This window comes from Hemiscyllium ocellatum, chromosome 17 (genome assembly GCF_020745735.1).
Source record: "Hemiscyllium ocellatum isolate sHemOce1 chromosome 17, sHemOce1.pat.X.cur, whole genome shotgun sequence".
Lineage (NCBI taxonomy): Eukaryota > Metazoa > Chordata > Chondrichthyes > Orectolobiformes > Hemiscylliidae > Hemiscyllium > Hemiscyllium ocellatum.
This window is the reverse complement of record NC_083417.1, coordinates 42908200-42934945: the sequence shown is the minus strand read 5'-3', so window position 1 is coordinate 42934945 and position 26746 is coordinate 42908200. Positions and strand designations below refer to the sequence as shown.

Genomic DNA, 26746 nt, shown 5'->3' with positions numbered 1-26746 from the left:
GCGGCAGGTTTTGCCCCCATCATGTAACCGGCATGCTGATTGGCGGAGACCCGGCGCGGGCAGGTTAGGTGGAAGCGGCTGCGGTGGTAGGGTGTTTCCGGTTCCGGTTCGGATTGATGACCGAGCCGAGTGCGAGCAGGAGGTGAACGGCGGCTTCGATTTAACCTGAGGTGATGGAAGCGAGCGAGAGAGACCGAGTGGGGGAAAACACTGGGACCGGGCTGTGGAGGAAGGCGGCTGGACCTCTCCACCGGATCGCCCTCACCCGCACCCCTCCATTTTCTATTTGTGTTTATGTGGTTGTTCGCTGCGCCCGCTCGTGTTTTTTTTACTTTTTGACGCCAGGGTTTTTCCTTTGTTTCTGTTCGGGCGGCGCTGAGGCCTCGGGCCCCGCAGCTGTTCGGCCCGACCGGCAGAGGAAGGCCCTGGGACCGCTGGCTCCCGTCAGCGCCCGGCCGAGCGGCTGCTCTCTTCGCTGGAGGCTGCCGCCGGCTGGCCTAGGCCCCGTGTTCCGGTTAATTTAAATCCGCCCGGCCGAAGGAGACCCCAGGTTCCCTCATCCCAAACTTTTACTTGGCCCCCGGATCGGAGGCCATGTTGTGAAGTCGCCTGTTTGCTCAGGTGTTGTCTTTTCACTCTCTCTTTCCCCACCTCCACCCACCGTGTTGCGGTTAGTTTATAAAAACTCAGCGAGAAACAGATGCCAAAAGCAATGCCGTTCACACAAGGCTTGCACGGGGTTGTTTCTATAACTTTTAATACGCTTGCAGTCGAAATGCCAATAATTTTTCCTACCATTCTGCATTCGCATTCAAAAAGTGTAATCAGTGTAGGCATGCCTTTTTAGACAAGCCTATTAATTGCAAATGTTGGTGATTTGAATTAAAAACGCACATTACTAGGGATACTCGGGTCTGTCAACTTCAGGGGAGAGGGTAGGTTAGTACTATTCAAACTGCATTCTGTTACTAAAGTAAACTCATCCTTTGTTTCCATCGTTTGAAGATTGATCATTCAGCAATATAAATTGAGAAGATCACCTTATTTATAAGTATCTTAAAGGGTAAGTTCTGTCGTTTTAATCCTTTGAATTGAGTTCAGTTTTTTTTTGGAGCATGTGGAGAGAAACGCATTTGACAATCTTGAAGTTATATTAATGTATTAAATATTTTAATCTGGTTACGGTAGGTACTTGTCTGGGTGTGATTTCAACATTGGTTGTCAAGATATTTAGAAATTGCAGTCAAGAGAACTAATTTTAAACAAGACTTTCAATGATTTAGTATCTTTTGTGTGTTTAAAGTTGTTTTATGGTACAGAAATTTAAATGAGTATACAATTTATTAGATTTTGTAAACTATTAGGGTCTAGATTAGAGTGATGCTGGAAAAGCACAGCAGGTCAAGCAGCATCTGAAGAGCAGGAAAATTGATGTTTTGGGCAAAAGCCCTCCATCAGGAATGAAGGCAGGGAGCCTCCTTTTGTTCCTTTGATCCTTTTGTTAACTATTGCCGAGGGACTTGAAAATTTCCTAGAAGTACTATTCTGCATAAGTACCTTCAGGGAAACCAGCTGCTTGTGAGTTTTGACATATCAGTGTTTTATTATGAGATTTGCTTGTTTAATAATATTTACCCAGTTTCAATCCACATTTTAATGTTTGAAGGTTCTATTTATCACCGTTTTAATTGTCACTGCAGTAGAAAGAAAAATGACTTGAATGTAGTGGGATTCTTTTCTGTATGCAGTCTGTTGGTATCTGGTGAAGTTTGTTCATGTTTTATGCAGGTAAAGAATTCATCATGGATGATGAAAATGAAAGCAGTCAAGGAAATGTATGAAGCACTTGAAATGAACAAACCAGGGAGCTGGCATGAGCTTAACTGGCTTCTGTGCCATAAATGATGACTAAGACACTAATACTTAGGCAAATACTTGATATACTCTGGATAATAACCAGGTTCTAGTGATGTTGATTGTAATATGAAAACTTTTATTTTCAAAATTAAGCTGTTTTGGTATGCTTTTCTCAATCTCCTGTTGACTAAAACTGGATATTTGAAATTTAAATCTGGAACTTCGGAAATTCACGATAGATCAATTAGCTCTTGGAAAGAGAGGTCAAGGTGTTACTACAGTGTGGATGCTTAATCAGAACTGAAGACTCTGCATTTGTGAGCAGGCAAAACACCGGCTGCCTGCAGTCAGATTTCAAAATGTTAGTTAAGGTTTGGGGAGAAATACAGAAAGAGGAGAATTTTGGAAAATTGGACACCCCAGTCTTGGATAGATTTAAGTGTGTTAAGAGACTGACGAGTGTTCATTTGACTGAGATTTATGCAAATTGTAGGAGTGGCAAGTCAAACATATGAAGGTTCTCTGAAACTGAAACTAGTGGGGAAAATACAATGGAAAAGTAAGCTGAAAATGCTTCCAGTTATTTGGTATCCCAAAGTTTGAATTTTACAACAATATTCTTGATTTGCAATTCAAGACTAATACGGTTGAGTTTAAATTGCCTAGAACATGTATTTCAGGGCGTGTATACTACAACAGTTCCCGTAAGTATCCAGTACAAGGACTGAAAAAAGAAACTGGAGATAGTGTATTGACATGCAATAAGCAATTTGGTGTTAGTTGTCATAACCTTTGCACAGTGATCTGTATGTTCTGTCATCCTTGTTAGGGTTTATAACTAGATACCATTTGCAGTTGGAAAACTGCTTGATGCTGTACTCATTTTCGGTCACCAGGTTTCGTCATCCAGAAATCAGAAGTAGTGTAAATATTTTGGATTGGGAGATACTGTTGGTGTTCTAAAAGTGTTGCACTACGACCAACTTTGTACTGTGCCGGTACAATACAAGCAGAAGTATTTACTACATCTGATATTAATTTATTTGAAGGAATAGGGAAGAGGATATTAATGTGTGTGTTCTGCGAGTTTGTGCATCTCTGGATATATTACTGCTTAACATCATACTTTTGGCTAAACGTCATTTTGATATTGCGAAGTTCCTTTATTGGAACAAAGAATTAAGGATATTGGATAATTTCCAAATGAAGCATGTACCAACAAGCGGTTAGATCTTTGAAACAGTACAATAGTTTATTAACCATTTTTCTATTTCCATAGGCAAACATGTCTACTTGGATAAAACCGAGGGGAGGTCCATCACACAGACCCAGCCCAGATGGAAGGTAAGGATGATTTATAAAGATGTGTAGTTTTTAGATTGATATTGCTCGCTCATTCTGAAAAAAATGTCCTACAATGAAAGTTGTTTGGATTGAGGTCGCAAACCACTAAACTAACTTGTGTAGTAATAATTGTATGGTATTAAACTAGCATATGTCTTGAAAAATGAATCTATATTGTCTATTTTTCAACTATTAACTAGCTGTATCTTGTTTTGCCTTCAGATTTCTGACCAAGGTAGTCATTGCAGTAGTGCAAAGAATGAGATTTTTAGCTAATTTACGGAAAAGGCTGATAACAGAGGCTAGCGATTAACATTCTACTTCATTTTTGCTCTCTCCTCCAGTTCATATGCAACAGCGGAATACAATGTTCCAAGTGCATCCTTACCGAGGTATGCAAAATTAATTCTGTGGTAATAAAAAGATTGTCCAGTAACATTTGCAGTAACATTTTGTTCTGGAATGTGGGGCATCAGTTCACCCAAGACTGAGTAGTGTGGAAGGAATAGGTTCTGTTTGGTAGCACAAACGCAGGACTTAACCAGTTAATGGTAGGGCCCTGTGGTGTTGAACAGAGCCCTTGGTTCAAGTATGTAGTTCTTCGGGAATTGTATGATAGATGGACAGGGAGGGTTAAGATGTTTAAAATGTTTGCCTTCATTACTCAGACCATTGAATGTAAGAGTTGGAACATCATGTTGAGGTTGTCCATGACGTTGATGAGGCCTCCTTGGGAATACTGTCTACAGTACTGGTCAACCTGCTTTAGGATGGATAGTAGTAAATTGGAGAGGCTTGAGAAAACATTTACCAGCATGTTGCCAGGAATGGAGTGTTTGGGTTAAGGCTAGGCTGGGACTTTTTTCACTGGAGTGTAGGAGACTGAGGGATGACTTTAGAGGTTCACAAAATCATGAAGGGCTTCGATAGGTAAATGGCAAAGGTCATTTCTCTAGGATGGGGGAAGTTCAAAACTCGGGGTTGAGAGGCAAAAGATTTAAAAGGGACCTGAGGAACAACTTTTTCAGGGGAGAGTTTGTATGTGGAATGAACTTCCAGAGGAAGTGGTAGATTTAAGTACAGTTACAACATTGAAACAGTTTGGACAGGTATGTCAGTAGGAAAAGCTGAGAGGCATATGGGCCAAATGCAGGCAAATGGGGCTTACTTAGTTTGGGAAACTTGGTTGGCTTGGGCAAGTTGGACTAAAGGTTTCTGTGCTGTTTTTCTCTATGATGTTGCGTTGAAAATGATTTCACATATATTGCAGTGTAACCCTTTTTTTAAAGGTTGTCTTAATGGATTGATTTTTCAATGAGTAGGATAAGAATTTTCCATGAATACAGTGCTGCCAATCCAGGGCGTCACTATGCTTTCTCTGTTATAACTAAATTGTGGCTATAATCCTTATCCTCTGCTTTCCCATTGCAGGGGCACAAAAGACTCTTAACTTCTGTTGTATCACATTTGAGGACAATTGTTAGTATGAGTATTTTGATACAATTGAATTAAGTAAACCTTCAATGGTATTTTGCTTATTTCCAAGAATTCTTTCTTTGATTTAATGCATTCAATTGAAGGCTCAAATTCATGGTATTTGCCATGCTCCAAATTTGGATCTGTACAGTGTATCAAAATGCTCTTCGATAATGGGTGTACTGCAACTCAATCTGACTTGTTTTTAACTGAACGTACTTGAATTTAATTTCAGTAATGGTCATCATGATTAAGCAGACTTTTGTTTTAGTCTTATTAAATTGCCCTCCAATGATATGTAGACACTCCCACCCCAAATGAAGTTCATTTCTGCACAATTTCAAATGTCGTTACTATCGGAGTCATCTGCAGGTTTTGTTTTTAAATAGGGATTTCTTGATATTGATATCTCGGCTATTTAGTTTGTTTTCTTTAACTAGCTTGGTTATTGTTTTATGTTCTCAATAGTATCCTTTCAACTCGACAAGATCTAGAGCGAGACCGATCACCTTTAGGAGCTGAAAGAGTTGATCCCTACAGGTGTGAAATAAATAACTTTGTGGTGATCCCAATAATTGCTTTAGCTTTTTATCTTGGGTGTAAATTTTCGGTATTTCCAAATGTAAATAATGGAGCAGTATTTTCTGTATTGTTCTTTGCATTTCAGTTCTCTGCTCCAGTCAAAACCATTGCAGAGCAGACAACTTTACTTAACCTGAGTGTTAATTTTTCGTCTTAATGGCTGTCAGTAAATTTACTCTTAAAAGCATGTAGCGGTCCACATATTTTATTTTCAACCTTTGCATCTCAAATGGAAATTTTGTTATAATATTCTAATTGGGTCTAGTAGATTAAGCGTACTTTATCTACCATACCATTCAGTTCATGGTAATTTGTAGGTTTAGGAATACTTTGCAATTGTGGCTAAATGGTTAGTAACAACTGAGTTTATTTTTTTTTGTCACATAAATGGGGATTTTTGGATGGCTTTTTGAGACTATTGTTTGTTTCTTAACTTTATCTTGGGGGGGGTGGGGTTCATGGCGAGTAGAGTCACAGATTCAAACTAATTAGTCATATTTAGGGCTAATTAAGAAATAGCTCTCAGAATCATTTACCTCTGGGATAGACTGCTGGAATGGAATCATGAAAACTAAAGCCATAAAATTATAAGAGCCAATCATCTATCTTAACTCCATCTATTTGTTCCCTCCTTTTATTCCTTTTTCAATTTGGTATTAAATATTCAAACTTAGACTTCCAAGTTTACACTTTGCTTGCTAAGATTTCTTCGGTCAATACATGGTGCTTTCCCTTTTTAATACCACGTCCAGAGTTTCCTCAAGACATTGTAATGAGTTTCTAATGGCTACACATTAGCATAAATGTTGCTTACATTAGGTCTGCAACCTGCCTTGCATTATTGTTCTACCTGGCTGTGAAACCCCTAGATTGCACAATGACGGTCCATGTGCAAAGCCGATCTGACTTTAATCATACTTGGAAGTATGTCAAAATAGGAGCAGAAGTTGACCATTCAGCCCCTTGAGTATTCTCTACCATTCAATAAGATCATGGCTGATCTATTTGTATTTTGAATTCTACATGCTTGTATATCCCCAATAGCCCTGTGGTTCTCTTCCTAACAAGAATCTACTTCTATCTTTTTAAAGTATTCAATGACCACACTCCCAGTGCATTCTGAAAGGTTCCAAAGTTGCACAAACCTCAAAAAAAATTTCCATCATCTCTACCCTAAAAAGGAAGCTCCAAAACTGGTGCTCCCACTTCTGGGCTGAAACTTCTTTCCACATTCATCTCATCAAGACTGTTCAATATCTTGTCACCCTTAATGTTTTAAACTGCAGTGGAAACAAGCCCAACCTGTCTTGTCTTATTTTCATATGGCAACCAGCTCATTCCAGTGTATCATCTAGTAAGCTTCCTTTAAACTGTGCCTATGCATTTACATCCTTCCTTAAAATAGGAGACTAACACTGCAGGCAGCATTCAAGATGTGATCTTAGCGATTTCATGTATAACTGAAGCATGACATCTTTCTTATGTGTACAGTTGCTCATACTAAACACATAACCAACATTGGAACAGGAAGCAACACAAATCTGTGCAGTGCTCAGACCCCCTGTTTCCAACAAGTTTGGAAACAGGGATTCATCTTCCCAGGCTCAAGTGTGTGTGACCATCTTTGCATTTGGGCTGTTTAAACACCTGAGTGGCAGGCACATTTGCTGCACACATCCAAACCCATTAGGCATCTTTAGCTAGATTTCAGATTTGAGCATGAGGTGGAAAGTGGGAAAAGGAGAAGAGGGATGCGATAGAGCGTGTGGAATAAAGAGGATGCATTCTGAATTTTGGGGCCAGCTAGTGTAACCGCGCATGCCGGTGGCCATTTTATGGCCGTCTTGCCATTCCAGCCAATTACTGTTTTCTGAGTAGTTTGGGGTTGAAACAAATGTTTGACCACCAAACATCTTCAATTTTTCGGCTTCATCCAAATTGAGTACCTGCTTCTGAGTGAAATGGAATCCACATGTGATCGTTTTGAAGCTTGCATGAGCAAAACACTTTTTAAACTGGTGGTCCAAATCATATTTTTTTTGTCATTTGTTAACTCCAAAGAAATATATTCATCAAAAGAAAACAAACTAAGTAATTGTATAAGTGGATGTAAATTGGATATCTATACTTGCTGTTCTCTCTTGCTTTTCAGGACTCAGGAAGTGTTGGAATATTATGGTGGCTATACTGAGCCTTACAGTACAGAGGATTACAACTACACCTGGAGCGGTATATCAGATAATTAGCACCTGCTTGTAGACTACAAAATATTTGCTGTATATACAGCCTGTTTGTAAAATGACTGGTGAAAGCAAGTAAAGCTGTATATGTTAAAAGACTGCCGCGGCTGCTACCTAGATATGTTTGCTAATATTTTTATTTCATGTCATAGCTAGGATTATTTATGAGGCAACAATGGAATCAGAGTGCTCAAATGATATTACCAGTTTTGTTTTAGTATTTAATTCCACAAATGTAATGAAGCCTACATGAATGTTTGGACTTTTGTAGGTAAACATCTTAGTCTTGACATTTACTTTGGAATTTTTGTTTTGCCATGTATTTTATTCTGCTTAGCTTGAAGGCCTTTTGGTATTCATCACTGATCCCTCTTTATAATTGTACATTCCTTAAAATAAAAGATCCCTGACATTGTACCCAAGTCAAGACCAGTTCCAATTGTCAGACAAAATGGGGCTTATTATTCTGATTAATTTTTAACTGGTATAGATAAGTAGAATTATGTTTGGAGATTGGGGCATTGCAGAAAAAGGTTAGGAACTGGAAATTGAGACATGTACCATTCCTTGAAGGGTTGGTAGGAGATGTGTTTAACTTGCCAATTTCCATAAATGTGCAATGGAGAAATTAATTGTAGAAATGTTGAGGAGTTGCATACAAAGGAAAGATTTTAAAACAATTTACTGCTCACCCATAGAGTGTACCATATGGCAGGATATTAACAAGTGTAGCTTTATGGTGAAATGGGCGAAAATTGAAGATGCTAGGAAGAGGTTGAGTGGATGGCAGAAATAATGGGGAACAGTTCGTTGATATTACTGCACTGTGGGTACCTCCAGTTGTACCACCACGTTCTTGCCAGCCCCCATCATTCTTGGAGTACTTCCTTTGCTGTCCCTATTCGTATGCTTTGAGCTAGTTGTTAATGAGCTGTAGTCATGAATGTTTTTCCTGCTTTGCGTCTAGAATTATTGATGGGATTCTCTGCAAGTAAACGTTTTCAAGTGGGTTTTTGCCACATTTGTCATTTAGCCTCTGAAGTCTTTTCTAGCATTCACTGAGATTCAGCTCCAAGGACTCTGTCCTGTCCCCACCCCTTCCCCATCTCTCCTTTACCCTAGATTAATAAGGAACAGTTTGTCCCTTAAGTGCCATTTGTGGGAAAAAATGTTTCCAAACTTTATCATTCTTTGCAGGTAAATTGTTTCCTGTTTCACTCGTTAAAGGCTAATTATTAGACTCTGCTCCCATGTGTTTGATTCCATAACTGGAAAAGTAGTTTTCATCTACCCACCCGTTCCTTGATAGATATGGATCTTAAACGATGCAACACTTGTAATTTAACCCTTGGATATAAAGTATAATTCTGAAGCCAAAATATCCTTCCTCAGGTTTTGTGTTGAGAATTGTTCAGTACTTCAGGTATGGTTATAACTAGTGTTTTGTTTAACTGCAGCATAACTTTTACATGGATAATTTTTAAAAAAGGAAAACATAAATGGCTATAGCAAAGAAGTGAAAGTCTGAAACTGCTTTGCTGTAGTAGACAGTTAACATAAACATGGCTGATAAAATGACTCTCCCTGTAGTGCAGTGTGGCCATTTACAATGTTTCTTTGAATTATGTTTCTACAAATGCCAACATTCTATTAACTTGTTAATTATTTTCTGCATCTGTTTCTGATATTCTATTCCTTGGTATGCTTTGGCACAAGAGCTTCTATGGATGCCACTGTTTCTAGCTTTTCAGTTGGCGACTGCCCTGTTCTAACCTTTCTAAAGTTGCCGATTTCTCATTTGCCTGTGCATAAATGCATTGGCCAGGAGTTTGCCGATTTTAATTTTAGTAATTTTATGCTGCATCTTCACCACTCAAAATGTTGCCTATCGTTATGGCGTTTGTGAACTTGCTTATGAGTCTAATATGTCATCAAAATTATTAATAAGCAGTGAAAAGCTGAGGTCTGAATCTAGATCCTTGCAGGCACAAGTAGTCATATTCTGCCAATAAGAATGCCTGCCCATTTCAGAAGGACTGTTGTGGCACAGTGATTGTGCCCAGAACCAGAAGCAAAGGAGTTTGTCTCGTGCTTCAGGGGTGTGTCCTAACATCTCCAAATAGATGGATTGATTTTTAAAAAATAGATCTTTAACCTGGATCCAGTCATTTCAACAGTTCAATAATATATCTACACTTCCATTACCTTCAATTAACAATTATTTATGAAGAACTTTATCAATTCTTTAGAATGTTCAGATGCACATCTACTGTTTACACGTGCAGTGAGGATAAACTTGCTTAGGATGGAGGACCAATAATTCTGCGGGGACCATGGTGAAAAATGCAACATTTCCAGATTTGAGTTGGATGCTGGAAAATGCTCAACTCCTTCATGGGAACCTAGATCTAGGAGCCACAATTTATAAATAAAACTAAGATCTCTCCCATTTAATCCCTGCAGATTGCAGGGTGGCTAATGTCCCACTTTTGAAGAAAGGAGCGAGAGAGAAAACTGGGAATTAAAGACCGGTTAGCCTGTCGTCCAGTGGTGGGAAAGATGCTGGAGTCCATTATAAAAGATGAAATTATGACTCATTTGGGTAGCAGTAACAAGATGGGTCAAGAGTCAGCATGCATTTTTGGGGAAATCGTGCTTGACTAATCTGGAATTTTTTGAGGATGTAACCATGAAGATGGACATGGGAGAACCAGTGGATGTAGTCTACATGGACTTTCAGAAAGCCTGTGATAAAGTCCTACATAGGAGATTAGTGGGAAAAATTAGGGCATGTGGTACTGGGAGCAAAATACTGACTTGGGTTGAAAATTGGCCAGCTGACAGGAAGCAAAAAGGAGTAATAAGGGGTCTGTTTCAGAATGGCAGGCGTGACCAGTGGGGTACCACAAGGTCTGGTGCTGGGACCACAGCTGTTTACAGTATACATTAATGATATAGATGGTATTAAAATATTAGCAAATTTGCTGATGACACAAAGCTGAGTGGCAGGGTGAAATTGCAGGGAGGATGTTATGAGATTACAAGGTGACTTGGACAGGCTAGGTGAGTGGACGGATGCATGGCAGATGCGGTTTAATGTGGACAAATGTGTGGTTATCTTTTTTGGTGGCAAGAACAAGAAAGTAGATGACTATCTAAATGGAGTCAAGTTAGGTAAAGGGGAAGTACAACAAGATCGAGGTGTGCTTGTAAATCAGTCAATGAAAGCAAGCATGCAGGTACAGCAGGGAGTGAAGAAAGCTAATGGCATGCTGGCCTTCATAACAAGAAGAATTGAATATAGGAGTGAAGAGATCCTTCTGCAGCTGTGCAGGGCCCTGGTGAGACTGTCCCTGGAGTATTGTGTGCAGTTTTGGTCTCCACATTTGAGGGAGGACATTCTGGCTCTTGAGGCAGTGCAGCATAGGTTCACGAGGTCAATTCCCAGAATGGCGGGACTATCTTATGTTGAAAGATTGGTGTGACTGGGCTTGTGTACACTTGCGTTTAGAAGGATGAGAGGGGATCTGATTGAGACGTATAAGATTATTAAAGGATTGGACATTGGAGGCTGGAAGCATGTTTCCGCTGATGGGTGAGTCCCGAATCAGAGAACACTTTTTAAAAATAAGGGGGAGGCCATTTAGAACAGAGTTGAGGAGAAACTTCTTCACCCAGAGAGCAGTGGATATATGGAATTCTCTGTCCCAGAAGGCACTGGAGGCCATGTCTCTGGATACTTTCAAGAAAGAGATGGATAGAGGTCTTAAAGATAGTGGAATCAAGGGTTATGGGAATAAGGCAGGAACAGGATACTGATTGTGGATGATCAGCCATGATCATAATGAATGGTGGTGCTGGCTTGAAGGGCCAAATGGCCTACTCGTGCACCTATTGTCTATTTCAGATCAAGATGAGAAATTTCTCTTGAGGGTCATTGGACTTTGGAATTCCTTTTCAGATAAAGCTATGGAGGTTGAGGCAAATCCAAGATAACTAAACTTCAAAGTAGTTGGCAAATAATCTATCATCATGTTAAAATCTGTAACCCCACTTGACTTCCTACGAATTGTAATGTGAGCTAAATTTTTGATCTGTAAGAAAACCAAACCGTAGTCAGGAAATTGGAGTTAAAGCAATAATAGAAGCCATAATTTTCTTAGGTGGAGCAGTCTTGAAGAGTTGAATGACCTTCTCTTATTTATTATCTTATTCAGTTAGGTGGATAGTTTCCTTTCGGATAGGCATGTTCATCAGTACAGGGATTCTTTTGGTTCAGGCTGGGATTTAGGATCTGATGTTAAAGGCTCTGCTGCACGTGGAAATCTACTGACTGATGGAACAATGAACAGACTGCTGACCTGTTTGTGGAACTGCTGCTTCCTGAAGTGGCAGGGTTTAAGTCGCCATATATGGGAAACCATGTTGTGATTGGTGTTTTGATGTTCTATAATAGAAAATACTTCTGAGTTGAGAGTAATGCAGCTCAGAAATGAACGATGTCATTTAATATAGATGACCAAGTTCTGTCAGTTGTATTGCTTAGATTAACAAACAGGATGAATTAAACAGCATGTATCAATATACTGGTTTGACAGCCATATGTTTCCTTTTGGTGCTGTTGCTTCAGATATTTGACAGAAGTGCACACTGAATTGAGCAGTTTAGGTTGAGGCTGGGATTTGAGAGACTAAGTTGATTGAAACTGTAGCTGCTTATACCTTGATACTTTGCACTCGTTTTGACTGGCAGATAGATCCATCAAACTGATAATTGTCAGTTGTGCTGACAAGTGAAGGAAATCATTGAGGCCCTGAAAGGAAGGAATGAAATATGCTGATTACGTAGCTACTGAGGCAATCGGGTTAAAAGGATGCATTCAGTTAGTTCCCAGCATCCTTCCATTTATGAAAGGTAAGAGCATGTAGCAAGCAAGTCTATTTCAGATGGGGTGTCTTCATATGGCACACCATTGACTAAAATTGAGAAGTTCTGCCACATCAGCTGGACATGAAGCGACTAAGTTTTCATTGGTGTCTGTTGCCAAATTGCAGTTGCTGCTGATCATTGTGATGATGTTTACCAACCCACAGGTCACTGTATTGATAACTACCCTGAAAGAGAAACTTGACCTAAGCAGAAAATAACGTAGAATAATTGTACTGTGGATTTTTTTGTTGTTATCACTGTTCAGTCTGGGCAGAAAATCAAAGTCGTCTGATTATTAAGTTTGTACCACAATAATTACGTAAGCAGTGTGTAATTATAATTTCCTGACAGCAGGAAGTCAAGTGGGGTGATAGATTTTAACAACTGCTTTGAAGTTTAGTTATCTTGGATTTGCTCATAATCTGCAGTTGTAAATATGTGAAGAGGTACTCTGCTTTATTTTGAAACCACTCATTCAGGCATGAAAATATTTTAAACATGAGAAGTTGAACATTATTTGCAATTAAACATTTCTCCAAGCACTTCAAGGCAAATCAGCTTAAAATTAAACGTTGCATTAATGTAAGCAACAAACAGAAGCTTTTTCCCTCAACAGGATTAATTAGCATACTGTTGAAGGATAATATGGATTGAATATGTGCAATGCCATGTCAGTCATAATTCATTTGGTAGCACTCTTTTCTTTTAAAGCAGAAGGTTGTGGGTTTAAGTCCCGTTCCAAGACTTGTGCACAGCCATTTAGGCTAACACTTCATTGCAGCAAGCAGGAGTTCTGCACTGCCAGAGGGTGAACTCATTGGACTATACTGAAGAAAGGTTAGAGTTGGGGAGGAATTATTACTGGTGTCTTGGTTAATATCGATCCCTCAAACGGCAACATAAAAAGTTAAGTGCTGTTTGCTCTTCGATGTGAGAAGGCCATTGGTGTGCAAAATGGCTGGTATGTTCCCTGGGTAGCAAGGGTGATTAAGCTGAAAATACTTTTGGAACATTCAGTAGTACAGAAAAAGCAAATGTAAATGCATGGCAGTAAATTTTCAGAATAAAAATAAAACTTCTGTTTAAATTGGTTTAATTGTGTATTCTTGTTTACAGAAGATAGTTGCAGACAAGAAGACAGTCGCCGAGATGAGCTTTATCAGCAGTTCTACAGAGAGATAGAGGATGACTACAACAAAGAAAAACATGCTGACTGTGTAGTTATAGCACTAAGCAAGCAACAGGGGTAAATTTCTTTCGGATTATTACTTTATTATTCTTTGTCTATTTCACACCCACGCCAGACAAATTTCTATCCTATGACTGCAATTTGAGACTGATTTGGTGTCAGACTGGAGGAAATATGCTATATGACTTAATTGGAGGCATGTGCATATACTTTTAATAATTGTTACAGATATTAGTGCACAAAATGATTAGCTCCAATTTTATTAATACAAATGCATAGACTTCATTGTATATAACAGCCTTGTTGATGTGTTTCAACATTTCTTTTCAATGAAGTTTGTCAAGCACTTTGTTAGGTTTCGGTGGAATTGTTAGAATTTGGTGGGCAAGGAAAATGCTTAACCTCCACTGCGAACTTGGTTTGACCTGATCATATATTTGTATGTGCTGAATTTTTATCTCATTGCTGGAGTGTAAATAAGTGGAAGCCCCAACAGTTTCTGCTATTTAACCCAAAGGAATGCTGCCTAACCCTGTTAAAGATCATGAATAAAATCTAGGACCTTTATACCAAAATGCGTTATATCTGAATTGGGCTTTGGATAGCGCCTTGCACAGTCAGAGTCTTACTGTCTTAACTATCTTGCCTGTTGAAAATCATGAAATTATTATTGTCTATTGCACTTTAAGTTTGACTTCGTGCAGGATGTCTGCTGTCTTATCTGAAACCAAATGCTCTTGTCTGTGTAAAAGGTTGTGTCACGGTATCTATCATTTTCAGAATTGGCTGAAACCATTCAAATATTCACTGATCCTCCATGTAATAGTCCAGATTTTGCAGTCAATGGTAAAGTGACAATGTTTGCTATTGGATTCTGAAAATAACTGTCTATGATAATTCAGTGATTTGTACAGCATGGATTTTGCTTTTCTAGAATTCATTCTGGTGTTAGAGGAAGGGACTGTTTATCTGGGAACAGTGATGCCATAAAGCAGCTTGAGCAGCTAATCACAATGAAAGATTCAGACAGCAAGCCAGAACAACTGTTCACTTTCTGATCTTTTGAGAGAGTTAACTATGAATTGGAGCATACCCATGGGATTTAGTTAGAAGGTGCAATATCATACTTACTAAAATAAGTTTTTTTTAAAAATTTAATCATGAAGCAGCTTATCATTTATAATCAGATGTACAGCATGGAAACAGACCCTTCGGTAAGTCGACCATGCCATTCAGATACCCTAAATTAATGTCGTATCATTTGCCAGTACTTGGCCCATATCCTCCTCCACCCTTCCTATCATAGACCTATTCAGATGCCTTTTAAATGTTATGATTCTACCTGCCTCCACCGCTTCCTCCGGCAGCTCATTCCATCCAGGAACTACCCTGTATGTGACAAAGTTGCCCTTTACATCCCTTTTGAATTTTCCCTTCTCTCACCCTAAACCTATGCCCTCAAGTTTTGGTCTCTCTCACCCCAGGAAAAAGACCTTGTCTATTAACTCAATCCATGCTCCTGATTTTATAAATCTTGTGCCCGAAACGTCGAATTTCCTGTTCCTTGGATGCTGCCTGACCTGCTGCGCTTTTCCAGCAACACATTTTCTGTCCTGATTTTATAAACCTTCATAAGGTCACTCCTCAGCCTCCGACGCTCCAAGGAAAGTAGCCCCAGCCCAATCTGCCACTCCCTATTGCTCAAACTCTCCAAGCCCAGCAACATTCTTGTAAATCATTTCTGAGCCATTTCAAGTTTCATAACATTCTTCCTATAGGAGGGAGACCAGAATTGCACGCACTATTCAAAAAGTGGCCTAACCAATGACCTGAAGCGCTGCAACATGACCTCCCAACTCTTACACTCCGTGCAATGACCAATAAAGGAAAGCATACTAACCAGCACCGTCACTAGTCTAAGTGTGACTCTCGAGGAACTTGCACTTCAACGTCTCTTTGTTCAGCAACACTGGCCAGGACCTTACCATTAAGTGCATAAGACCTGTCCTGAATTGCCTTTCCAAAATGCCGCCCCTCCTATTTATTTAAATTAAGCTCTGTCTGCCACTCCTTGGTCCATTGGTCCATCTGATCAAGGTCCTGTTGTACTGACATATCCTTTGCTGTCACTATACTTCCAATTTTCATGTCATCTGCAGACTTACTAACCATACCTCCCACGTTCACATCCAAATCATTTTCATATTTGATTAAAAGCAAGTGGACTCAGCACCAATCCTTATGGCACACCACTGGTCACAGGCCTCCAATCTGAACAACAGCCCTTCACCATCACCCTCTGTCTTCTGCTTTCAAGCCAACTCTGTATCCAGTGGTTAGTTCTCCCTATATTCAATTGATCTAACCTTGCTAACCAGTCTACAATGAGGATCCTTGTTGAATGCCTGACTGAAGTCTATATGGACATTTCATGAACAAAATTTGCATTTTGATCCCAGCGAGTGTTCTGTAGCATTTATAACTTTTGGATGCTCTTTAAATCCAGTTACACCTCACTCAACAAGGTTTGAAAGAATACTTTTATGAAACGAGCTGCACAAAATGCTAAGATTCATTTCAATTCACATTGAGATTTCCACCTTCCAGGACTTAATAGATTATACTGAAGCTGCAAGGAATCACTGACAAAACTTCGGGATGTCCATTATGAACTACATATGCAGATGGACACGTTGGCAGTTTTACTGACTAATGAAGGAGGCTAATGCCAACTGTTTCACTGTAATTCCAACTGCTAAATCTGGTCCGTTGTCTTCCCTGTGATATCCGTATTGAAGGCTGTAGTGTTCCTAATTTGTCACTTCTAAGTCAGTCGGTGATTTATACAATGAGATTGAAGTAGAAGCAAAGTTTATTGGGAAATAATCAACACTGAAAGTCTTTGTGACATTTGGACTGAAATTATTTAAACAGCAAGATTGACATTTGTAATGTTGTTCATGCTGGATGATTAAATATAAGGAAATTGATTTTTGAATTTTGCAAGTAGTTATTTGTGAATCACATTTACTTGTACTTTTCTGCTTCAGTTAAAACAAATGCAAAGGTGGGCTTTTATTTTTGAAAAGTTGTATTCTGCAATAACTGATTCTGGCTGTGGGGCCAATATTTATGCATTCTTTGGGATTTTATAGTTATACAATGAGGGCATGACATGTTTCATTTCAGTATTCCTGTGACTGTGTTGCAAATTGTGTGGGTGCATTTCAGTTTATAGAGCCAGGGAATGAGATTCACTTTTTTTTAAGTGGATGCCTGTGATAACAACAGCTGTGATTAAAATTTAAGTATTTGCTTCTGAAGTGACTATCAATCACTTGACTGGGAAAACAGTCAACTGTTTTTTAAGGAATTTTGAGTCTTGTTGTACAAACTGGGACTTGGAATAATGAGGTAATTTTGATGGTGAATTGAGAAATGTTTAAATTCTGTTATGTGAAACTAGAATGGAAAAGCAAACTGCAGTGAACTGATATCAAAGCAGTTCTTGTCAGTTATGTGTTTCATTGTCAAATGTGCAAGCTGAATATTATGTAATGCCAAAATGGTCAACCTGGGTAATTGGAATCTCTTTGGAATTGCCATCAGTCTAAGAGTTGTTCTAAGACTATGGCACAACTACTCCATTATGATGGACAGTCATCTGTCTCATTCAACTACTGGCTACCATCTGAATTTCTTTTTAAGTAGGAATGTAGTTTTAAACTCAATTTGCTGAAACAGACCAGCAACCATTTAATTGTTAGGGCTATATAACTTTATCACTTTAGTTCAACTTGTCCATGCCAAGCACGTTTCCTAAATTGAACTTGACCCATTTGCCTGCATTTGGCCCATATTCCTTTAAATCTTTGCTACCCGTGTGCTTGTCTAAACATCTTTTACATGTTGTAAATGTACTCTCATCCACCACATCCTCTGGCAGCTCGTTCCTTATACACACCACTCTGGAAAAAGTTGTGCCTCATGTACCTTTTTAAAATCTTTTCCCTTTCTCCTTGAACCTATGCCCTCTAGTGTTGGCTTCCTACTCTGGGGAAAAGACCTTAGCCATTCATTTTACCTGTGCCCATCATAATTTTAAGGTCACCTTTCAGTCTCCTACACTCCAGGGGAAAAAGAATCCCAAACTATCTAACCTCTGCTTATAACTCAAACCTTCCAATATCAGTAACATCCTTGTAAATCGTTTTTGCACCCATTCCAGTTTAATGACATGCTTCCTATAGTAGGGTGACCAGAATTGTGTGCAGTATTCCAAATGCGGCCTCACCGATGCCTGTAACATGGCCTTCCAATTGCTCTACTCGGTGCTCTGACCAGTGAAGGCAAGCGTGCCAAACACTGCCTTCACCATCCTGTATAACTTTTAAAGAGTTATGTTCCTGCAACCATAAGTCTGTTTGATTACCAGAGTCCCACTACCCAGAGCCCTGCCATTAATTGTAAGTCTTGCTCTGGTTTGTCTTACCGAGATACAGTATTTTGCATTTATCTACATTGAACTACATCTGCCATTCCTCAGTCCATTGCCCCAGTTGATCATGGTTCTTTTGTATTCTGAAATAACCTCCTTCACTGTTCACTATGTGAGCAGTTTTGATGTCATATGCAAACTTAGTAATCATACCTCCTATGTTCTCATCCCAATCATTTCTTCTTTGTCCACAAATCCCTGACTCCAGTATGGCAGGTTAGTAAGGTACACAGGTGACTTATCAGAATGTTGCCTTGGGTTGGAAGACTTCAACTATGAAGCTGGATAAGCACTGACTGTTTTCTTTGAATCGTCGAAGATTGAGGGGACACTTGATAGAGGGGTACGCAAGATTGAGGGTGTGAATGGGTGACTAGAAAGCAGCTGTTTCTCTCAATTGGAAGGTCAATAATAAGGAGGTGTAATTTTAAGGTAAAAGGCAGGAGATTTGAGACAAAACATTTGGATCCAGAGGATTAGATTTTAGATTAGATTTACAGTGTGGAAACAGGCCCTTCGGCCCAACAAGTCCACACCGATCCGCCGAAGCGAAACCCACCCATACCCCTACATTTACCCCTTACCTAACACTACGGGCAATTTAGCATGGCCAATTCACCTGACCCGCACATCTTTGGACTGTGGGAGGAAACCGGAGCACCCGGAGGAAACCCACGCTGACACGGGGAGAACGTGCAAACTCCACACAGTCAGTCGCCTGAGGCGGGAATTGAACCCGGGTCTTCAGGCGCTGTGAGGCAGCAGTGCTAACCACTGTGCCACCGTGCCGCCCCTAAACTCTGGTAATCAAACAGACTTATGGTTGCAGGAACATAACTCTTTAAAAGTTATACAGGATGGTGAAGGACTGGGGGGATTTTAGAATATGCTACAAGAGGTAAGTAGTTGAAGTGGCTAATGATAACCTTTTCAAAAGTACTCCAATTACTACTTAATGTCTTAACATTCAAGGCAATGGGCTCAGTGATGGAAGTGAGACCAGTGTAGATTTAGTGTAGCATTAGTGCAAATTCAATGGGCCAAAGGGCCTCTTCTGTCTGATTCTATCTTTCTAAAGGCAAAAGTTTAAATGTTACCATTTTAAGAATTTAAGTTTTTAATTCTAATTTTTTTTTAAATCCTTTGAGTACTTTTATGATAGGGTCTTACTCTGGGGCTTTGATTTGTGAAAAATTTTAATCGTGTTAATTACTGGCAGTTTCAAGTCTTATTGATCTTGTTTGAGTATCTAACTGGAAAATATTCACTATCAATTTTTCAGGGATTATGCCAAACTGGTAGGGCGACGAGTCCAAGAACTGGGGCTTCTCGTGGATCTTGTGTATCTTAAATTAGAGTTGGCTCTTGATACTGCTTTGAAAGATGTTCGAGAAGAAGGTTCCCCATTTTGTGTTGTCGTTGGAGGAGAGCACCAGTCTCTTTCTTCATGCACAGTGATTATTTTGTATGCAGGCCACAAAGGTACATATACAATTTCCATAAAGACATTTGTAGAATCCTTGAGGTACAAAAGCCTAATAATGTCATTTTCTTTTCATTGTTATTGTGTGGTAGTATACCTGGGTAATTTGATGCTCATTGTCCAAAATGAGCAAAATCATGTATTCCAAACATCCGTATTCCTCACATGGTTATATTGAGATTTTTATTTGAAATATATTTGAAAAGCGTTTTAGCAAAATTGTTTATTTGTAAAGTTGGTTTTTTAAAAAAAGTTGAGTGGTTTCCACAGCAGTTTCTTTTGTGATGGCAAGCAAAGTGCTGTTTCATGAATTTCTTTCCCCCGTCCCCCCATTCTTTGGCACTGATTGCAGTGAAGCACTCTTCCTTTTCCTGGTGTTTGGTACTTGATTACTTAACTGAAGTTGGAATTCAATGAGGAATGAGTGTAATCAGACTGTTTGAATTGTCATATCTGTTCACAAACTCATGCTATTCATGTGGTGGGGGTTCTAGGTATCACTAGGCATATAGAGTCATAGAAATGTACAGCATGGAAACAGACCCTTTGGTCTAACCCATCCATGCTGACCACATATCCCAATCCAATCTTTATTAGAGGAAGTTTCTTAATTTTGTTTCCTCTTTCATGATTAAAGTCAGTAAACTTGCCCTGTGGGTTTTGAATTACTTTAACTTTTCACGTTATTATACTTTGATGTACAGGTGCTAAAAAGTGTATTTTACTCATTGTTTCATCTCTTTTATATTGTGTTCAAACATATCAAGATAATATTCTTTGTATGCAATGCACAATTTATCACTTCGATTTGCTTATGACATCCAAGACTTGAAATTTACAACTGGTTGGCCCTAAGTGAGGTGGGGGCATATAGCAGTTGTATAGCTGGACTGTGGGTTTAGTATGGTACACAGAACTAAGACTTCATGTTCAAAGTGCTTTTGTTTTAATGGACATTTATAATCTAAACCCTTCACATAAAGCATTAAAATGTTTACCTTCCTGCACCACCATCGCGCCCCCCCCCTCCTCCTTCCTCCCCTTAATTATTGTGCTCACCTTTCTGTGTTTTCATCTTTCTTTCCTCTCAAATATACCATCTCAGCTTGTCCACACACAATTTCTGTCTCTTTTCCATTTTTCAACTTTCTTGAAATTCCACTGCCATAAATTAGAAAACTATTCTCAATGTGTACTTAACACATGAAGAGCTTTCATATCAGATGAAAAACGAAGTTACCTTTCTTGAACAGAACATCGTAATATGCCTTTGGAAGATGCTTTGGACCTGATTTCACGTGAACACCAACGCATTTTTGGTGAAACTCTGGAAAAAGAACGCCTTGAGATTGCACACAAAGCAGCTAATTTGGCCGATGATTATCTTCATCGTGAGTCTTACGATGAAAGTCACGTTGTGCCCAGCAGCATTCGACATCTCCTTTTCCTGCTGGGTGACGGAAAGCATCTGTATGCTGAGGAGCTTCAAAAGGTGGTTGATTATTTGAACAAAAGAAAAGAGGCCCTTGAAGGAGGTTAGTCGAGTTAATAATTCTGCCTGCACAGAGGGTCCACATTGATGGAACTCACTTTATCAGCTATCTCTTAAATTGTTTTATTTCTTCAGTTCTATATTGTAAATGTTTTAGTATTAAATTTTTTTTTGTTAACCTTGAGATTTTTGAGCACTGTTTGAATGCAAAATTGGGAAAATCTGAGTAATAGCTGAAATTATAATGGTTGCAACTATGACCAATGCAGTGCCAGTAAAGCAGCAATCACAAAAATGGTATTTGGCTTCCTTGTGCATTTGATGCTCAAGATGAAGTCAAGGGTTAATTATGAATTCTTTGATTCCATGGAACAGCACCAATAACCAGTGCCTAGATTCCTAATTCTGTTTCTGGCTTCAAAATGCATTGGCTTCAAGATCACTATAGGTAGCTTTAGGAATGTGGTTTGGAAATTTCAAGATTTGATTTATGGACATACATTTTCAAATGTGCTACTTTTGGTAATTGTTACAAAGTTGATTTGGAATTTGATAATCTGACACATTGTGTTTCTGTTTTTATAGAAGCAAACAGTAATTGGCAAAACTATCAGGAAGGAGGAACTGAGCTTTATCAGTGGCCACATGATCGTAAGTATGCATATTTCAAGCTTTTGGTGCAATGTTTGATATGGCTATTATTCAATTTAGGCATTTTTACAAATAGAGTAGGATCAGAAATAGGCCATTTGTGGTATTTAGTTTTTGAGATCGGAATTGAGGTATGCAAGCTGTCTATTAGTGTGCACTAATGTTTTAACCTTTTACTTTCCAGCTTCTCTTGCTCAACAGCCCACTGGAACTGAAGGTTATTATGATGTTGGCAGTGTTCCACAGCCCTCCAGCAAGCCTAAACCCCTCCTTCCAACACCAGGCAGACCACCTCTTTTGGGTCATGCTCCTCTTGCTCAGAAAAAACCTCCACTTTTGGGTGATCGACCAATCCGGGCTCTTCTGCCTGCTCCAGGTTAACATTTCTTCTCTTTGTTTCAACTCTCCACCACCACCAAGCTGCCTCTTAATATTATTGGGCATTCTGAATTCTCCCAAATATTGAGTATGTGCAGCAAACCTTTTTAATATGATAAGTATTCCAATCAATTATGTGGACCTCTTGACCAATCTAAAAATGCATTCCAAGTAATAGAAATGTAATGCAGGAGTATACACATCCCTGTTACACTTTATTTACCACATCAGTCACTTAAATAATATGCAACTTTACCTTTTAACAAACATACTGGCAGAGAGCCTTCTCACTCGCACCCTCACTAAACTAACTTGGATGGCATGGAGATTGTGATAATACAGTAAATTTCCAGTATTACGGGTATAGGCTTTTTGCTTTATCGGGCGTGGCCAATCCTGTGTAGGGGCTATTGTATTCATTTTCTGGCAAGGTAAAACTCCAATTTTTATGAACAGCTGAAAAGACCTAATACCAGATGGCAGTTGTTTTATCCTAGCATTGAGTGTTTCAGTATAAATTGATGTGTATGTTGCCACGTGGGGTGGTCGACTCAAGTAGTGTGGATGATTTTGGACGGATGAGTTTTGGTGCTCCATTGAGTAACTCTAGCTAATCTGATTTAGACCAGGTATTAACGAGCGGAATGTTTCCTAGGTATGTTTCCAAGTAACTTGAGTGTGTCTGGTCCATGTCATTGACAATGGCAGAGGGTCCCATGCAGTGGAAATCAATCTAACTGAAGTTTAAACTTCTTTGACATTTTCAGTGCATCCAAAGGATACCATCAGGTCCTGATGTACATCTCCCAACTGACATCCAGTTTCTAGATATGGAAAGATTTGGGCTACATCTTTAAATTATATGTACCAAACACTTGGGCGGGGGGGGGGGTCATCTGTCTGGTTTAGGTCTTTTAAAGTTAGAGATGTGAAGGAATGACTGAAGCAAAATGGATTTAATAATATTCAGCAGTATATTAGTAGAGTGAAATATATCCTTTTTTTAAAGAAATGCAGAAAAAATACATATGGTCACGTTGGTTCAGTTCAGAATAAATGGATTAACACACAAATGTAGAGTGGTGGCAAAGCACAACTTCAAAACACAAAGAATTCACTTAGTTGCATATAGGAGGAAACATATTTGTGGACACAGATTGAAATGGTCATTAAAATAAAGAACATCTCAAGGATATCATGGCTACAAAGTTAATTTTTTGGCTTTCATTTTATGAAAGCTCTCCTTGTGGCTATCTATGAAGTGTAAAATTTTAGGTGGGTCATTTTTTGATTTTGTTTAAATTTATTCATAGGCTGTAACCAGTGGGAGTATGGCAGGAATAATTTTGTGCCCCACCTATTTGCAACCTATATTAGCTGAGGGTGCAAAATGTTACATAACCAATTTTGTTAATTATGCAAAGCTGGGTGGAAAACTAAGTTGTCAGCATATAGGCTGCAAAGAATGCAGTAGATTAAATTAGGTGACAAATAGACTACAACATGGGGAAATGTGAAATATTTGATGTGGTGGAATTTGCTTCGGAGTTGAGATTTTCACTGCAATCATGTGAGACTGCACCTTGAATACTGTAAAGTTTGGTCTCATCACACAAGGAAGAATATACTTGCCTTTGAGTGGGTGAAATGAATATTCTACATATGTCATGTTAGAGATGAAAAATTTCTTGTGTTGTGGGAATTCTCTAACCCAAGGTAATGTAAATGTTCAGTCAGTCATGAAATATATTCACAATGAAGGTTGGGTTTTTGGACACTCAGAATTAAAGCATCGTGAGGGGCAGGGAGGGGTTGAAGATGGCTAACATATGTTTCGGTTGTCATCTTACTGATGGTCTATATGGCTGAATCTTGTCTCCATTCTTACAAATGATCTTGCTCTGTGCTGCTGTACTATTGCTATTAAAGAAAATAAGGCAAGCATTTTGCAAAACCATGCAACCTGAACTTGTTGTGATTTTTGTACAGGAAGTAAATGTTTTGTTCTTTTATCGTAGGTCATCCTTTAAAACTAGGTGCTAGACTCCAGCTGCAGTAAGGAGCATCACTTGACGCATCAGAATGCACATTGCTTTAGAGAGGGGTTTGTATATCCAACAAAACCTTGTTTGAAGAGCACCAGAAGTCCAAGATATTGTACTGAACGAATACAACAAACACCTTGAATATTCTCAGACTGAGTTGTGAACTGTAGTATTTTAGAAAGATCCTATTGTAAGTTCAAGTTCCTTTTGAAGGTGTATGCCCAATGTCATGTAAAAGGACCATTTTTTTGTAACTTTTAAATGTCGCCATGAATGGTTTTGAAAGGGTTGGGAAAACCTTGGTAAATGTATCTTTCGCAGTGGTTGTTTCATTTGTTAGATGCTTGTTAAAACATTTCTCCATTCTGTTTTATGAGAACTTTTTAAAAAGATTTTATTGTATGGTGATACCTTTTTATGGAGTCTCAAAGCACTCTGACATGCGCTCCTTTGTGTTGCTGAAAGCAAGTATATCAACAGAAGCAAGTTGAATAAATATCACCGTACAGTATTATCTTGGCCAGATTTGTACAACTGTTCACTTGACTGCTTTTTTTTTTGTACTGAGCATTGTAACAGTGCTGCATTGATTTGATGACAAATAATATGTTCAGTATCCCAATTAAAGTAATTAAATTTCTTTAATGTATTGATATACACCTCTGTTAAATGAAGTTTCTAATTAATTTGCAGGAGGAGGGAGAAAAATCCACAATCACTTTAGAAACGTTAGTTCTCAGTGTGTTACAATGTGATAGTATTTTAAAGTGAAGGGATGTCTTCTGTAACAACTGAAGAATACGTAGGTGTTTGAACTTAATAAAGGTTCCCCTTTTTCTTTGTAATGCATTTGTTTGAACATGTAAATCATTTTAGTATAGTATACTATATTGAGCTTCAATTTAAAGCCAATCCCTTTGGTTTAAAGGGGGGGGGGAAAGACATAATGTGATCACAATATGTGATCCTTCAATAGGGTTAATGGTTTCCCTATTCAGTCTTTATTTTTAATCATTTGTAATGACTTCTGTTTTGATTTTGACCTCCTTGCAAGTTTTAGACGTTCTTTATCCATTTTCTGAAATTGAGATCAAATTTAATGGCAACTCGCACTTCCAGGAAAGAATCCGAATTTTTGTCTTTTTTTATTTCTACAATTTGCAGGATTTTTTTTAGATTCCCTGTGGGTTTTACTTATTGCATCTTTTGGTGGCTTGCTGTTTGGACTTGTACCTTGTTAATTTTAACCAGTGACTGGAAGTATGCAACTAATGCTTTCATTAGTTACGTTTCTTGCTTAGGAGTAATCAGGTATTAATCATAAATTTTATTACTGTTTGAATTGCCCCAGCTCTTGTTTAATTCCAAATTTGTTTGTGATTAATTAGTGTAACTAAAATACAAAATTGATTTTGGAGTCTTTAAAAAATTTCATTGAGGACTCATGCATGCCAGAGAGTTGGAAATTATTGTGTGAAAGCATTCTTGAGACTTCAGCTCTTTACATTTTTGCCTTCAAGTGAGTTTAGTATTTTCATTGAGAAACAGTTTTGGACAGATTAGGAAAAGTCATCCCCTCTTGCTTCAGAGCAAATCTATAGTCTTTGTACAAAAGATCTCTTTTTTTAAAGGACCAAGATCTATCAGGTCATATTAGTATTGGGTAATATGTTCAGAAGATTTCACTACTATGTACTGTTTCAATCTGTAGATCTCAAGATATCATTGCCATTTTCTCAAACAGTTTGAGGAGGCATCTATACAGCATTAATAAGGTTGAATACCATGCTCCACTGAGAAATCCAGCATTAATATTGCTGAAGAAAAGTTTTCAGATGATATTGTAGGAAGTAAGAATTTGTTCTATATTCCAAGGTTGCCAATGTGCAGAAAATAATAGTACTTCACCAATCCTTTTTTACTCATTAATAACAGACCGATGCACAAGAATTAGCCAATTTAGTCTATACAGAGAAAGCATTTTGTATTTCTAAGACATTATATCAAGCTGTGAGGAGCGTTTATTCCTAAGGAACTGAACATGGGTTTGGTATTTCTTAGCTCTGTTATTGAATAATGAAAGGATCATTCTTTACAACCACCCTACTATATAATCATAAGTAAACATTGGATCCATTTCAAGACATGTTTACCCCTACAGCTAAGGCCGAAAGTTGAATGATAATTTATATAATTTGACAAATGCAATCAAAGACACTGTAATAGTGCATATATCTACTGTTAAAAATACTTATTTTAAAATTTCTGGATTGATTTATCAATTAGTCAGCCTCAAAGAAGCTCGAGGACTTGTTGCTGGTTTTCTGTTCTAATTGTAAGGCAGCCAGAGTTAAATGTAGGAAGATCAGTGAGAAAGATGACTTTTAGAATCCTTAACTTGTTGTTTGCCCATGTTTTTTTTCACCAAGTCCCACTGAAGAACATGAGTACAAATTACACTATACCTTGCTGCAAGATTGTTGCACTATTGTAGGTAAGATGATAAGATATAAACAGAAGTAGGCCATTCAGTTTTTTAAATCCATTTTGCCATTCAATGAGTCAGAGCTAGTCTAATAACA

The 26746-nt window shown here is 38.5% G+C and overlaps 1 protein-coding gene across 1 annotated transcript; it reads left to right on the top strand.

The window, feature by feature from the left end:
* Positions 1-85: 85 nt before the first annotated feature.
* LOC132823720 (nuclear receptor coactivator 5-like) lies at positions 86-25009 on the top strand. Its single transcript, XM_060837704.1, has 12 exons — positions 86-170; positions 1006-1063; positions 3137-3201; positions 3546-3593; positions 5146-5217; positions 7412-7488; positions 13545-13674; positions 19398-19597; positions 20852-21133; positions 21676-21741; positions 21926-22117; positions 24138-25009. The coding sequence occupies exons 3-12, from the start codon at positions 3143-3145 to the stop codon at positions 24176-24178; spliced, it is 1167 nt and encodes a 388-aa protein (XP_060693687.1). The 5' UTR covers positions 86-170; positions 1006-1063; positions 3137-3142; the 3' UTR covers positions 24179-25009.
* Positions 25010-26746: the final 1737 nt, after the last annotated feature.

Excerpts from the sequence above, each read along its gene's own strand:
- LOC132823720 (XM_060837704.1), top strand. The coding sequence starts at position 3,143 with ATGTCTACTTGGATAAAACCGAGGGGAGGTCCATCACACAGACCCAGC. Across the intron at positions 3,594-5,145 it reads CCAAGTGCATCCTTACCGAG|TATCCTTTCAACTCGACAAG; the intron begins GTATGCAAAATT and ends TGTTCTCAATAG. Across the intron at positions 21,742-21,925 it reads TTATCAGTGGCCACATGATC|CTTCTCTTGCTCAACAGCCC; the intron begins GTAAGTATGCAT and ends TTTACTTTCCAG.